The sequence below is a fragment of the Garra rufa genome, chromosome 7, assembly GCF_049309525.1.
Source record: "Garra rufa chromosome 7, GarRuf1.0, whole genome shotgun sequence".
In the NCBI taxonomy this organism is placed as follows: Eukaryota; Metazoa; Chordata; class Actinopteri; order Cypriniformes; family Cyprinidae; genus Garra; species Garra rufa.
Window position 1 is genome coordinate 20,472,584 of NC_133367.1, and position 15,593 is coordinate 20,488,176.

A 15,593-nucleotide genomic window follows, 5' to 3' on the forward strand; every position below is an offset into this window, starting at 1 on the left:
TAGTAATAATGAGATACTTTCTCGTAATAATTACTTTCTCTTAAAAATAAGATGCTTTCTCGTAATAATGACTTAATTTCTCATAATAATGAAATACCTTCTCATAATAATGACTTAGTTTTTTGTAATGAGATACTTTCTCATAATAAAGACTTAATTTCTTGTAAAAATTAGACTTTCTTGTAATAATTACTTAGTTTATATAATGAGATACTTTCTCTTAATAATGATTTAGTTTCTCGTAATAATGACTTAATTTCTCGTTATAATGAGAAACTTTCTTGTAATAATGACTTAATTTCTCATAATAATGACTTGGTTTTTTGTAATGACTTCATTTCTTGTAATAAGTTATTTTCTCACAATAATGACTTTATGTAATGATGACTTTGTTTCTCATAATAATTACTTTCTCTTATTAATAAGATACCTTTTCATAATAAAGACTTAATTTCTCATAATTTCTCATATGAGTTAGTTTCCCGTAATGAAATACTTTCTCATAATGACTTAGTTTCTCGTAATGAGATACTAAGAAAGTTTCTCATTATTACAAGAAACTATAATTATTACGAGAAATTAAGTTATTTTTATGAGAAATTAAGTAATTATGAGTAGGTTTCTCATTATTACAATAAATTAAGTCAGAATTTTGAGAACGTTTCTCATTATTACGAATATCCCATTATTATGAGAAACTAAGTCATTATTATAAGAAAGTTTCTCATTATTCTAAGAAATTAAGTAAATATTACAAGAAAGTTTCAGATTATTATAAGAAAGTTTCTCATTATTACAAGAAAATAAGTTATTATTATGAGAAATTAAGTCAGTATTATGAGAGTTTCTCATTATTACGAGAAATTAAGTAAATATTACAAGAAAATATCTCATTGTTATAGAGAAATTAAGTAATTATTATGAGAAAGCTTATTATTACGAGAAATTAAGTCAGTATTACGAGAAAGTTTCTCATTATTATGATTATCTCATTATTAAGAGAAATTAAGTCATTATTATTAGAAAGTTTCTCATTATCTCGAGAAATTTTCTCATTATTACAGGAAATTATTATTATTACGAGAAAGTATCTCATTATTACGAGAAACTAAGTCATTATTATGAGAAATTAAGTCATTATGATAAAGTTTTTCATTATTATGACATACAGAATCATATTTTCTCAACTGTGACGAAAACAAGCTTTCATATTTTAGTGCTTCGGCTAAAACTGGCTTTATTTTAGTTAGGTATCAAAGCTGGAAAAAATCTAATTTCTCAGGTTTTCAAAAGTTTACGTTTTTCATTAAAAAAAATGTTTTTCATACGTTATTTTAGATTTAACAATAAAATCACTGAAATTGAATGTTCGAATTGCATGATAAATTTAATTAAAATTTAATTTTTATAAAATTATGAAAAATTACCAATTATAAATAATTACAAAATATTAGCAAAAAAATTTATTATATGATTTCTAAAAATGATGTCATTATATATATATATATATAAAAACATACAAATTAAATGATAAATTCTAATTTAAAAATGTGGAGAATTTTAATCTAGATTTTACAGTACCATGTAATGTGGTATATTTTAAAGCATAAAAATTACCATCTTACTACTATTTAATGGTTTTGTTTATAAGCACAAAAACACAACCATCTGACAAGCCTGTGTTATCATTCATCATGTTTTGCCTGAATTTATTCCATGTTTCTCCGAGTGATATATGAGCTATCATGCATAAAGGAAACACTATTAATGTGTGTTCCAGTCAGCCGCTGCTGTAATGAATCACTTTCACTCGGCGTTGTCTCAACGTAACAACAAAGCGCTTTCTCAACTCGCACAATTAATCAGGGCCACAGTGTGTGCTCGTAATTGTCTGGATTTATCTCTGCCATAGCTGTCTGTCAGAAGCGAAAATACCGCCTGATGCTCTTGACAGTAAAAAAGTGTGTGTGTTTAGTCTGCATTCACACAAAGAAAAGATGACGCGAGGAGAAAAGAGCGAAAATTCCGGCCTTGACTGAAGCTAGTCGATGTGGCATTTCTATACCCGAACCAGAGTTAATGCTGAATAGTGTTCGCATCAAGACTATTTGACGCCATATTTGTCTCTGGAAAGTCAATGTTTTTTGAAATTATGACCATACTTCAGCTCAAAATGAGTAAAATGAAGCTAGAACGCTCTGAGCTACAGGCCTGTAGGGTTATGAATGAAGACTGCGGAAAGGGCTGGGCGAAGGTCACCTGAAGGTCATTTCCTTCCGCGGGGGGAAGTGACCCGAAACTGCATGAATGAATTTGAGGAACACACAGGAAGAGATCCAACGCCCAAGGCAAAGTCACACATACTCGGAATGTAATAAGGAATGAGTCACTAGGAATGAGACGATGAATTTCAACTGCACTGAAAAACATCTGCCGGCTTTATGAAGATACTGTCGTTTGTATAATATCATCTAAAAATGTTATGAAAAAGTAAAATTCCTATGAAATGGATCAAGCAAAAGGAAGAGGAAAAAGATTTCATATCAAAAAGAGCTTTTTCATTTTATTTTTGCATTTATTTTTAAGGGAAAAAATATATAATTCAATAAATATTATGGCAACATCAACAAAAACAGACATACATGGACATCAACACACACAGAAGGCATTAAAAAATTACAGAAATCCTACATTAGGAAACATTTGTTTTTGTTTTTTTTTTGTTTTTTTTTTAACAGCACCTACACATTTCTCAACATTTACACACCAAAAATTGTTTAATACTGCCTATGTGAAAACAAACTCTGTGACACAGTCGAGGAAATTCTCTCTGACCCATTAGAAACAATACAAACGAATGTAAAAAAGACAGGTTTTGTTTGTTTTGCGCAAGTTTTAACGAAAAGTGCAACTACAAACATGCAGCAAATGAGACTCTGCAGCTAGCTTCAAACGTCTGAAGATTTTGTATTTGAGAAACTTTTAGCACTACAAAGGTGAGACGCATTTTTTTTTCCACGGCTCTGCGAGGCAATATACAGATTTTTGTTTGTTTTGAAAGAGAAAGAATGTGCAATCAATCACTTTTCTCAATCCTCTCGCATGTGTTTAAAAGCAGACTGCATAGTTTAGTAGAGAGAGGAGAGATTTTTTTTTATTGTTTTTTGAAAACCTTTTTATTTTCTTTTGTGGAATGGGCAGACAAAAGCGCAAATTTAATACGACCTTGAATTGATATTTGATTGTTTATTCGTTATTTCAACAATTGTGCTTAAACAAAATTTCACATTTGTCAGAAAAGGCACAAATGTTCACGTAACGTGACTGATAATGACGATTTACAATGAAAAGCTAGTTTTGTGCTATTTTAATAGTGTTGTTACGGGAATAGTGGTGTTATTCTTATTTCAGCATTCGCACTGACAGAAATTAAATCGCTGGATGTCACCAACTCGCTATACTGTTGGTTTCTAATATTTGCTCCTACAAGGTATCAGTTATGATGATCAGTTGTCTAAAACGGACTGGTTTAGCTGGATTTTTGTCTAGTATATGTTACATTCATGATATTGTTTTAGAAGTCTCAAGATCCTCACTGCAGAACACAAGATCCAGGGGCCGAGGTTAGATCCGGATCCAGATCCAACTCCTCCCACTTTACATATCCCTAAACCTACCCATCTCCACCCCCCGGATGTGGATGTAACCTCACCCCCTTGATCTTGTGTACTGCAGTGAGGAGCTCCTATATATATTGTTCCAGGTTTGCAAAAAGTTGAACTCTAAACAGTCTGAAATCACCATCCCTCATTACAAATTAATGACTTCCAGATGCTTTGTCGTTGCAAATCGCTGTCGGTGTGAATGCCCCTTCAGGGATAAACCAAATGCAAATGAATACTAAATGGTTAGGCCAATTCTCAAAGGTCGTATTTGCACTTTCATATACCCAGTCTATAAAGACAAGCGTAACCATGTTCTTACAGAACCATGAAAGAAGTTCTCATTGATCCACCAAAAGCCCTCAAAGACACATCCATCATGCACTTCCGAACGTCAAACGTTGAGTCATCCGATTTGAAAACCTTCCAGTTCTTTGGTTTTTCTTTTTCTGAATCCTAATGAACCGTAATGTGATTATGAGGAGTTATAGAGAAAACGGTGCGAGTTCAAATATACCAGCGGCGTATCCATGGTGACAGTTTTAGCTGAGCTTAGCATAAGAAAACGAAAACCACGCACACACACAAACTCGTGCTCTTGGTCTACAGAAGGAACAAAACAGGCCGAGGAGGATCGAAGGAGGAAGTGATCCGTAACCACAGTGATACACTCTCGTTTCATATCCTCATTTAGCTGTACAGACTCGAAAAGAAAGAAGCGAGAGTTGTCCTTATCCAAAATTTCGCCATTTTGCAAAATCATCTTCCCCTTCGCTGTTCCGTCCATGCGACTGTTGAAACCAACCGAAACGTGCATCTTTTAAAAATAGCTGTGAGCCAAGGCTCACCGGAACTCTGGACTCAATGGTTATGTGATTCTGCTTCCTCTTTCCTTTCCTGCAGGAGAAGCTTCCAGAAAGAATCCTCCAGAGAGGAACCAGCTTCACGTCCAGGAGCAGGAAGGAAGGCCTCCCATTGGCCGAGAGGGTGGTGACATCCTCCTGCTGTGAGTGGATAAGTTTAGGAGAGGTGGTTGGGGCCGTAATATGGGTTCACGTCCGCAAGCTTGTCGAGTTCTGCCAACAAGAAGTGGAACCCTCAAACTGGAGAGACCTTCAGGTACATCGAGCAAATGCTCCCGCTCTCCAATTCTGCTTTGTCTTTGGAGGCAATTCCAGACCTTTCTTGCTTCCACAGCCCACCCTCACCATTTCCCAGAATGAATCTTTCCCCCCGAACGCCTCGCATTACATTACCGTGCAACTTTTTGCTTTGTCTTTGCGTAGGTCTGTTGCCACGGCTGCTAGGTCTGGTCGACTGGGCATGTGCGAGATGCGTTTGGTGGAGCGTGCCGATTTGTTGCGCTTGATGTTTTTGTTGTTCTTATTTACGCAAGCCAATGTTGCGACATGGAAAATGTCCCGCACACTGTTTTCGGACTGCACTGCGGAGCATTCGATATAAGGTGCGGATATCTGCTTGGCCATAGCTGAACCCTATAAGAGAAAGAGAGGATAGTGAGCTTAGATATGAAACAAAACCAGCAATTAACAAATAAATCATGATATTCGACACAAGTGCTATGATTACTGCTTGCAATTTCATCAAAATTAAGTTTAGAAGATTTAATGCATGGAGAAGATTAGTAACCTAAACCACCAACGTTATTACTTGATATCTAACACCATTCTTATTACTTTACAAGGCAAATTACAGATCTGAAGTCGAGTGTCTCAGTGCCGTCCAACCCAACTGCGAATACAGTTTGTGAGAACCGCTCACCTGATCATATGACACCGGTGTCTGTCTATGATTTGACAGCTCCACTAAAGTCGTGAGGTCCGTTCTAAGGTCTGACTTGCATCCGACGAGCAGCATCTTTGTGTTGGGACAAAATTCCTGGATCTCCCCTTTCCACTGTAAGATAAAGAGACAAAACCATCAGGGAAAGATGAAACCAATTGGCCTTGATCCATCCCTGTCTGAGAGAGGACAAAAGACAAGAACAAGTGTTTCCTGTTCCCATTCTCTAAGCATTTCACGTTCCATCCGATCCCATCCCTTTTTTTCCTCGAGCACAAGAGTATTAAAAAGGGACATGTTTCCTGCTAGGATAAAGCTTGCACTGTAATGATTGCTTTTCAGGGTGTGTATCTGTGTGCGTCTTTCCAACAATGCTACAGGTGATCTGCATTCCTGTCCTTCCCAAACAAAGCATTTTTTGTGTTGGTGTGGCATTAAATCACCGGATTTAATCTGGCGGGAGGCAGGCGGGTGCAACACAGTCATACGATTGTTCACACAGGAACACGGACACCCTACATTCCCTCGTTCCCATGATCCTTTTGTGCTCACCTCTAGCTCCCAGGGGCCTCAAAGTCCCAGTGGACAACACTAGCTTATTCCATCAGGTACCCACGTGTAGCCTGATCGTATTTCCCATTCTGCAACCTAGATCTCAACCGTTTTAAGACAAACCACCCGGCTGAACTTCCACTCACATGGTCTAGTTAATACCAGCATAATGCTATCAAACCTGGGGCCCACCCTAACCGAGTGAAACGGAGCCACAGGCCATTCTAGACACCTGACCCCAGACTGAAAGTCTACAAGAAGATATGCTACTCTACCAAACAAAGGACAACTTTATTTGGATGCAACAAAGAGTGGGCAGATCACAAAGGAGTTGTAGAAGAATTTTTCTGAATCACAGGCAAGGCATTTCAAAGCCAATTAGACTGTCAGGAGCCAGAAAGGTCAAGCCTACAGTTTGATATCCAGGAGACTCCCAAAATGTGGTGTACCACACCTGCATTCTGCCCGCAGAATGTCAATTGCTTAGACAATTACATTTTTTCCTTTATTAACAATGTAAAAATTAAGGAGTCTCTCTCATGTAGTCATTTCGGAGCCCTACATTTTGATTGGTTGATGGGAATGTTGTTGAAGACCCCAACCCCAGTCCAAAAATCTGATTGGTTGATGGGGATGTTGTTGAAGACCCCAACCCCAGTCCAAAAATCTGATTGGTTGATGGGGATGTTGTTCAAGACCCCATCCCCAGTCCTAAAAACTGATTGGTTGATGGGAATGTTGTTCAAGACCCCAACCCCAGTTCTAAAATCTAATTGGTTGGTAAAAATATTCTTCAATACCCCATCCACAGTGCTAAAATCTGATTGTTTGATAAAAATGGTCTTCAAGAGCCCAACCCCAGTCCTAAAATCTGATTGGTTGGTGGAAATGTTGTTCAAGACCCTAACGCCGTCTTAAAATCGAATTGGTTGAAGGGCATGTTCTTTAATACCCCAACCCCTGTCCTTAAATCTGATTGGTTGGTGTGAATGTTCTTCAAGACTCTAACCCCAGTCCTAAAATCTGAATTGTTGATGAGAATGTTCTTCAAGACCCCAACCCTAGTCCTAAAATCTAATTGGTTGATAAAATGTTCTTCAATACCCCATCCACAGTGCTAAAATCTGATTGTTTGATGAAAATGTTTTTCAAGAGCCCAACCCCAATCCAAAAATCTGATTGGTTGATGGAAATATTGTTTAAGACCCTAACCTGAGTCCTAAAATCTGATTGGTTGATGGGAATGTTGTTCAAGACCCCATCCCCAGTCCTAAAAACTGATTGGTTGATGGGAATGTTGTTCAAGACCCCAACCCCAGTTCTAAAATCTAATTGGTTGGTAAAATATTCTTCAATACCCCATCCACAGTGCTAAAATCTGATTGTTTGATAAAAATGTTCTTCAAGAGCCCAACCCCAGTCCTAAAATATGATTGGTTGATGGGAATGTTGTTCAAGACCCTAACCCCTTCCTAAAATCTGATTGGTTGGTGAGAATGTTTTTCAAGACTCCATCCCCACTCCTAAAATCTGATTGGTTGATGGAAATGCTCTTTAATACCCCAACCCCCATTCCTAGAATCTGACTGATTGATGGAAATGTTGTTCAATACTCTATCCCCAGTCCTAAAATCTGATTGGTTGATGGAAATGCTCTTTAATACCCCAATCCCCATTCCTAAAATCTGACTGGTTGATGGAAATGTTGTTCAAGACTCTATCCCCAGTCCTAAAATCTGATTGGATGATGAAAATATTGTTCAAGACCCTAACTCCATTCCAAAAATCTGATTGTTTGATAGGAATATAATTCCAGAAACAACAGTGGATCTTAATCAAATCATATCTTACTTGTTTAGCTCACATTAAGTGTGCAAAATCAATTATTACAGGTTGGAAAAACGCTCACCTTTTTTAAGACGCTGTCCAGTGTCTCTGGCCGGCTGATGTCAAAGCATATAATTACTGCGTCTGAGTCTGGATATGAAAGCGGCCTTACGTTGTCATAATAAGGGGAGCCTGTAACACAAAAAGGTGGACTGGTCAGGAAGAACAAAGTTCACTTGAACAAAAGCATGCACCAAGAACTAGACAAGGATAGTGGGTCTGTCTGGAGGATCGTCAATTTATTACTTAACCTCATTTAACTTTTACTCAGCGATGCAGTACAGACAGTAATTTGAAAGCATTCATGAATTTTTAAACCACTGAAGCCCCCTTTCAGACATACTAAACACGAAACTTTTACACATAAGCGCACACTTTTGCTTTTAGGAGGAATAAAGCTTTTAAGTAGGTTTTTATTTATAAAAAAATCTCAGTACACAAAACACTTCCTGTTCTCTGTCACTGGTAAAATGCTAAATAATGATGCTTGCCTTAGCAAACACTGCTAATAACCAGACCCTTGCCAGATGTAGCATTTCCCTCATGGTTAAAACTCTAGAGATGTTTTTCCTTTATGTGAACGGCATGGTCCAGAATTTACTCAGACAGAACAACGCATTCCCGCCCACCGCTAACTCTACCAGACACGGTATGTACAATCCACACAGGACAAACACATTTATAATGTGCCAGATTCCAGAACAGAGGTGGTGTTTATGAGAGAGAGAGAGAAAAAGAGGGAAGGGAGGTCTGTTTAGTTTGACAGAATGATAATTCCCAGTGCCAGAAGTTAAGTAGAAATATGTGAAGTTGAAAACACATGCAGCCGCAGGACTTTACAGCTCATTTTCCAACCGCAGCTACAGGCCAAAAAACAAGAAGAACTCGGACAACAACATTTCACTCGAGACGTTTGATTGCTTTTTTACGGTTAATCACTTAAACTCTAATTAGTAATGTGAATTAGTAACTATGTATGAAAATCTAATTATCACATTTATTTGGAATTTGAAGTTTGGTAGCTACTTCTAGTGTACATATTATAAGGTGATATATGTTAGTGGGAATATACTTTTAAGTGGAAAAAATATACCACAAGTAATATTTTGTGTTTTGTTGTTGTTGCTTTTAGTTAGTTTTCGCCTTCTGCTTTTCTAAAGGAGATGCCCACACACACGCATACATGAATATACACACTTTCTATGGCAACCCCCACCCCACCACACACAGTTTTCTCTCTAAACAGCCCACTAAACACATTAGTATTGTTGCATTGGACAGAAAAACTAAATAAACCCAAACCCTGCTGTGTGCTTGTGTTTGCTTGTACAGTATTTGTGTAAGTAACAGCTAAATGGAGCGACACACACACTTGTGGAACACCGTAGCTATCACAACACACACCACATTCCACAATCTATGAGTGTGTGTGTGTGTGTGTGTGTGTGTGTGTGTGTGTGTGTGTGTGTGTGTGTGTGCGCGTGTGTGAGGGATACTGACAGCTGATGGATTCCCCAAGTGTTCAAATGCTTCTCTAAACATGTGGTGACCATGTAAAAGCACACACACACACAGTAAGGAATTCTTGGCCAATGGTGGTTTTGGCTTGAATCCCTCAATGTCTTCCTAATCTGCATCAAAACAAAGCAATAAACAGACACAATTCTTTGCAAAGCACATTTAACCCCTAAGCTACTCTATAAAACCCTTGATGCTCATTCACGTATTAAAAAATTGCTAACACAACATCACAAACTCTTACAAAAAGGCTTTTTCAAACTCCACATCAGTACACGAGTTCCTCCTGAATTTAATTTCCTTGACTAACAAGGTAAGAATAATTTCAGAGAACATAACGGTTCACATGGCGCTTTTTTCCCCAGTGCCCCACCACACAATAGCTTCTTTGTGGACTATGAGAGCAAACCTTTCCTCACAGGAATGTGAGGCATGCAGGCCCAAATTGCCGAGGTTAGAAATATGATCCGGCCGACAATAGTTGACCAGCTTTAAGGAGCGGGGCTCAGAGAGCCTGTCCCAGCAGGAGCCCATTGAAATGATCCCGGGAACGTTTTGTTTTCTGGGGTCAGCTGATAATGAGGTCTCCCCTTGCTGATAATAGTCAAGGGTTGGATTAAGGAGGTTAGATAGCAACATCTTAGTTCAGGACTTGGAAGAGACATTCAATAGCTGAATGATACTTATTTACAAAATAACAGTGTAAAACTAGCCTCAAATGCTGAAGCTTTCTCTTCACTTTCTTTAAAAGGCAACCTGAAATCTAAAACATTACAATTTATCCTCTTAATAAATGTAACTGGTGTAACTGTGCATCTTTGTAGCAGTACTTGGCCTTGCAAGTGGTATCTTATTGGCCAAAGTCAAACAGCCCACCCCAAGTCTCTAGGATGTTCTCCTAGTAGTGATTCTTGACCATAAATAGCCACTTTTTAAGATCCAATCAAATATCAAGTCGCACATTTCATTATTTACCAATAACTAGCCTATTTTCATTGTAGAGTTTGTGGCTTTTAGCTCCATGCTAGAGATTCACATTACTTTTCTGTAAGGAAACCTCCTATTCTGGCTTTCAGCCCACAACCTCAGCAATCTGATCAAGAAGTCTGATAAAAATTTCAACTATGAACAAGTGCCATCTTAGAAGGTCATCCTATCAAACTTGCCAATTCAAAGACACCATCCAATCGAACTATGTCATGACAGCATATCCGTCACCAGCCTTAGGGGAGCAAGGAGATAGGACGCTTGAGGAACAATGGACTGAATTTGGGGCTATAGTTAACCGAAACGATATGCTTATTGTAAAACGTACAACTCACAAAGGAACAAAAAGATCCCAAAGCAGAGTGTGCGTATATTGATTGATCATGGTCTGACTGGTGGATAAGGAACCTTTTGAAACAGGCATGTCAAGATCCTGGCTTCACATCTGCAGGGGGTTTCTGGTCAATAAGTGTCTGGAAGAGAGGAGCTGGGGGAAGGGGTCTGATTCCATGGAGGATCGGCTATTAGGGGATATACACACACATGCTCATGGCCATCTAGAAGATCAGAGAGCATGCGGTCTCTTGTCTCCGGTAGGGTGTTATCCTGACACTTGGCCTCTTGTGTATCACATAACACACAATATATGCACATACACACTTGAGTTTCAGATTTAGAAGGACTTGCTAAGCCCTAGAATCAATATACACAAGAAAAGCCTAATGAAACATTCATGCAGCAGAATGGCAACAGCACTTTGACTTTGGAATAATGACCAAAGATTTCTCGGTTTTTCATTGGCGTGAGTGGGAATCATTTTAACAAACACAACAATGGGCAACAGTCCCAAAAAAGATGTTACGCAAGACTTGAGCTCGAGCAAAAGTAAAACAAACAGAAAGAAACACAATTGTGTTCTCCTCTTTTGTATCAGACACAAAAAAGTCTTGGTCGTAGCCTTTCGGAAGCGAACTGTTTTAATTCAAGATGGTACGCATGTACTCTACTGTATCAATGGGTTCCATGGCAGATCAGTGACGGATGCTGCCAGCTGAATGGTGAATGGGGTCGTGACTCAACAGCTGATTGGTGGACAATGACAGGAGCAGCTCATGGTTGACGGGGATGGCAGCTGTTGCAAACAAAGCAGCACAAAGAAGAGATGCCAGGGAACTATCCATTCGGGCAATTCTGGGAGCAACCCCCAAATTCATTGCATGTTCAGAAACACTCAAGGCACGGAATATAAGATTATTCAAGGGCAAATGCCCAAGGTTTCCTAGTCCACATATCTCTCTCTCTCTCATTATCTGGAATGTGCTCAGGTGTGTTCGGAACTTGTTAAATCCTAGACTTAGGCATTTGAGAGAAAAGAAACGCACACACTGGGGAGACCTTGGAGCCTGGCTCTGACACAATAACTTATACTGTAATGAACAGCAGGCTGGAAGCCCACAGCCTGACACAAGAAACTAACTACATATCCAAACACCAGTATCAGACGGGCGGCCCTGCCCGCAGACGCCCACCGCAGACATCTGTCAGCCCAACACACTCCTGTACCTACATCACGAACCAAACTGAACCACCGTGCATTGAATTATCATCAGATATGTGACCCTGGACCACAAAACCAGTCTTAAGTCGCTGGGGTATATTTGTAGCAATAGCCAAAAATACATTGCATGGGTCAAAATTTTTGATTTTTCTTTTATGCCAAAAATCATTGAGAAATTAAGTAAAGTTCATGTTCCATGAAGATTTTTTGTAAAATTCCTACTGTAAACATATCAAAATGTAATTTTTGATTTGTAATATTCATTGTTAAGAACCTAATTTGGACAACTTTAAAGGTGATTTTCTCAGTCTTTTTGATTTTTTTGCACCCTCAGATTCCAGATTTTCAAATAGATGTATCTCAGCCAAATATTGTCCTATCCTAACAAACCATACATCATATGAAAGCTTATTTATTGAGCTTTCATATGATGTATAAATCTCAGTTTTGTCAAATTTAACCTTATGACTGGTTTTGTGGTCCAGGGTCACATATAGACCTAGTTTCAGCCTTAGAGATTGAAGAAATTATTCCGGATTTAAGCTGTAGCTCTTGATTTGTGACCCTGGACCACAAAACCAGTCTTAAGTAGCAAGGGTATATTTGTAGCAATAGCCAAAAATACATTGTTTGGGTCAAAATTATAGATTTTTCTTTTATGCCAGTAAAGATCATATTCCATAAAGATATTTAGTAAATTTCCTACCGTAAATATATCAAAATTGTATCTTTGCCAAATACTGTTCTATCCTAACAAATAAAGCTGATTTATTCAGCTTTCAGATGAAGTATAAATCTCAATTTTCAAAAATTGTAAAAATATAAAATTGACTGGTTTTGTGGTCCAGGGTCACATTTAGCACTTGGGTCAAAATTTACACAAGCACAATTCTGATTCACAACATTAATCCAGATTGAGCACATGACTCTAAATGCTGGAATTTTTTCTCAGGATTGCCGCACATTTCTCTTTTCTAGTTTTAGGGAATATCTAATATCTTTTAGGGAATTTAACATTTGCATGTATGATATAGGTTCACATTAGCATGATTCATATTTCAAAAACTCTATACTGAGAAAAAACACAGATTTGAGTCTAGATTAGCTCAGTTCTCTAGACCTAGAACTAGAAAAATGTCCTTTTTTGGCAAAGACTGGATTGGTGCTGGTCTAGCTAATGGACCAGCATGGCCACGCTGTTCACAAGTATCAAGTTTTGCTGGTTAAGCTAGTTAAGAAGCCAACATACCAGCACTCAAAACACAACATAGGCAAGTGACCAGCTGTGCTAGCCTTTCAGTAGGTCAAATTAGCACATGGCTCTCGATTTGTGACCCTGGACCACAAAACCAGTCATAAGGGTCAATTTTCTGAAATTGAGATTTATACATCATATATTCAAGCTGAATAAATAAGCCTTCCATTGATGTATGGTTTGTTAGGATAGGACAATATTTGGTCTTTAAAGTTGTTCAAATGAAATTCTTAGCAATGCATATTACTAATCAAAAATTTCAGATGCAAGAAATGGATTCAGATTGAGAATATGACTCTACGTTGGACTCTACCCTACTGAAAAGACCAGCTTGGCTGATTTGGTGTTGGTCTATACCAATAGCTTAACATACACTAGTGAACGAAATATTTATTGCATAACTTTAGATTTCAGACCACACACAGCACCAAACAACCTAACCCCCCAGGTTCAGGTCTGAATGCAGTTTACTCCAGATCATAGTTAAGCCCCAAACAGGCCACCATCTAAAGCAGTCTGTCTGGCTGGATGCTTTACAGGGCCTGTGATTACCTCCAGACAGCAGGTCTGATCTCTCCTGGGTGAGCTGAGCGCAAGCTCTGGAAACTTACCAATACCCTACATTCAAACTGAGCGAGCCAAGACCCCACTCTAATTTGCCTGTGTGGTCACGGCTGTTTGGTTTTGTTAAACGTGTGAATTGCAGCACGACCCCAGCTGTGGCAACAGTTTCGGTTTCATTTGTTTATCCAAAACATCACTTACAGCGTTCCCCGTGATGCCATCCTAACATTCCTTAAAAGTGAGGTGTCTGCGGATCATATTCACAGATGGGTGGAGTGTGTGAGAGTGTATTAGCAGGGTGTATATGTGTGTGTGTGATTAAACGCTTGGCAGGCTCTCCTACTGACTCAACAACTGAGAACCACTCAACCGCTCAGAAAAAGAAAGAAAAGCTATTAAACAAACCCAGATTTTCCTCCAGGCATAAACGTAAGCGCTAGCAATCACATCATTGCCCTGCACAACACAATGATGCATCAAAATAATGATTTGTTCACTGGATTCATGAACAAAACAAGTCTGGACATGTTTGGGATGAACAGAATTTGACTATAAATGGACATGATATACTAAATTAGCAACTTATAAAGCAAAACAATTACTGCATAGGTCAAACCCTGACTTTTAAAATTATACCAAGGCCTCCATTTCCTGACTGAATTGTATATTAACAGCCACTCTCCATATCAAATGGAAATGAATTATATTTGGATTATATTCTCAAACACAATTTGTTAAGTTATATAACTCCAATCACAACTAAAAAGCTAAAGTTCAGCATTAATATATTGATAATGTAATATATACATTGCATTATAGAGGAAATTTAACATGCAAGACTTTGCATGTTTTATAAAATATGTAACAAGGAGTCCAAGCTCTGGCTCTCTATCCACTATCCAGGGTCCTAAAAAAGGTTGAAGACCCCATACTGAAGTATAAATTTAGTGTACACACAATATATTTACGAAAACATAATTTGAGACTCACCTGAGGTGTCCCACAGGCTGAGCTCTATTCTCTGCTTGTCAATCTCAAAACTTGCTGTGTAATTCTCAAACACAGTGGGTACGTAATTCTAGGGAAAAGACAGAAATATTACTAAACAGGTCTATCTTAAAATATTAAATTGTAAAAATGAATGCACATGCTACGGAACTAAAGCAAATATCGTAACGCGCAGTTGCGCACCCATTGGATTTTACGCATCTCACCTCTGGGAAACAGTCTTTGGCAAAAACGTGGAGCAGAGCGGTTTTCCCACACTGGCTGTCCCCCACGACCACGATCTTACATTTGAGGCTCTGACTCGGATCCATTCCGGGCTGAAGGGACAGTTTCTGAATAGATCTTCTCTCCTTCATTGATTGTCTTTACGCGCAAGTCCGCGGAGTTGCACAACGGAGAACACACGCACAAACGCACAGCTTTCTATAATCACTCTGGAAAGGGTGCGGATTCCCTCTGCCCGTGTCCTGATCTCTCTCTCACTCTCCCTCTGCCTCTCCTGCAGGGATATACATCAACTGCTTGAATTCCAGACCTCTCACTTTTGAGGTATGTGCTGCGTTTTATATGAGCCCGGTAAACCAATCGCTGTCCTTGAAGACACCCAGAGGTCCTCCCTTTTCCCTCAGCAGGAGGAGGGGGAGAGCGCACCCTACAGGCCTTAATAAACATGACTTTGCTTCTATCTCTATGAAGCTGAAAGTTTCAATGACAAAAAAGTAAAAACAGCCATTAATAAACTGGGATACATTTTCAATACAAATACATTGTAGAATGTGGCTTGTTACTTTAGATCGTA

The 15,593-nt window shown here is 38.6% G+C and overlaps 1 protein-coding gene across 1 annotated transcript; it reads right to left on the bottom strand.

Annotated features, from left to right (window-relative positions):
• Positions 1-4,856: 4,856 nt before the first annotated feature.
• LOC141338440 (rho-related GTP-binding protein RhoE) lies at positions 4,857-15,317 on the bottom strand. The gene is made up of 5 exons (XM_073843984.1): positions 15,001-15,317; positions 14,777-14,864; positions 7,927-8,036; positions 5,445-5,579; positions 4,857-5,158 (listed from the first exon to the last, which is right to left on the bottom strand). Exons 1-5 carry the CDS (start codon positions 15,148-15,150, stop codon positions 4,910-4,912), a joined length of 732 nt encoding a protein of 243 aa, XP_073700085.1. The 5' UTR covers positions 15,151-15,317; the 3' UTR covers positions 4,857-4,909.
• Positions 15,318-15,593: the final 276 nt, after the last annotated feature.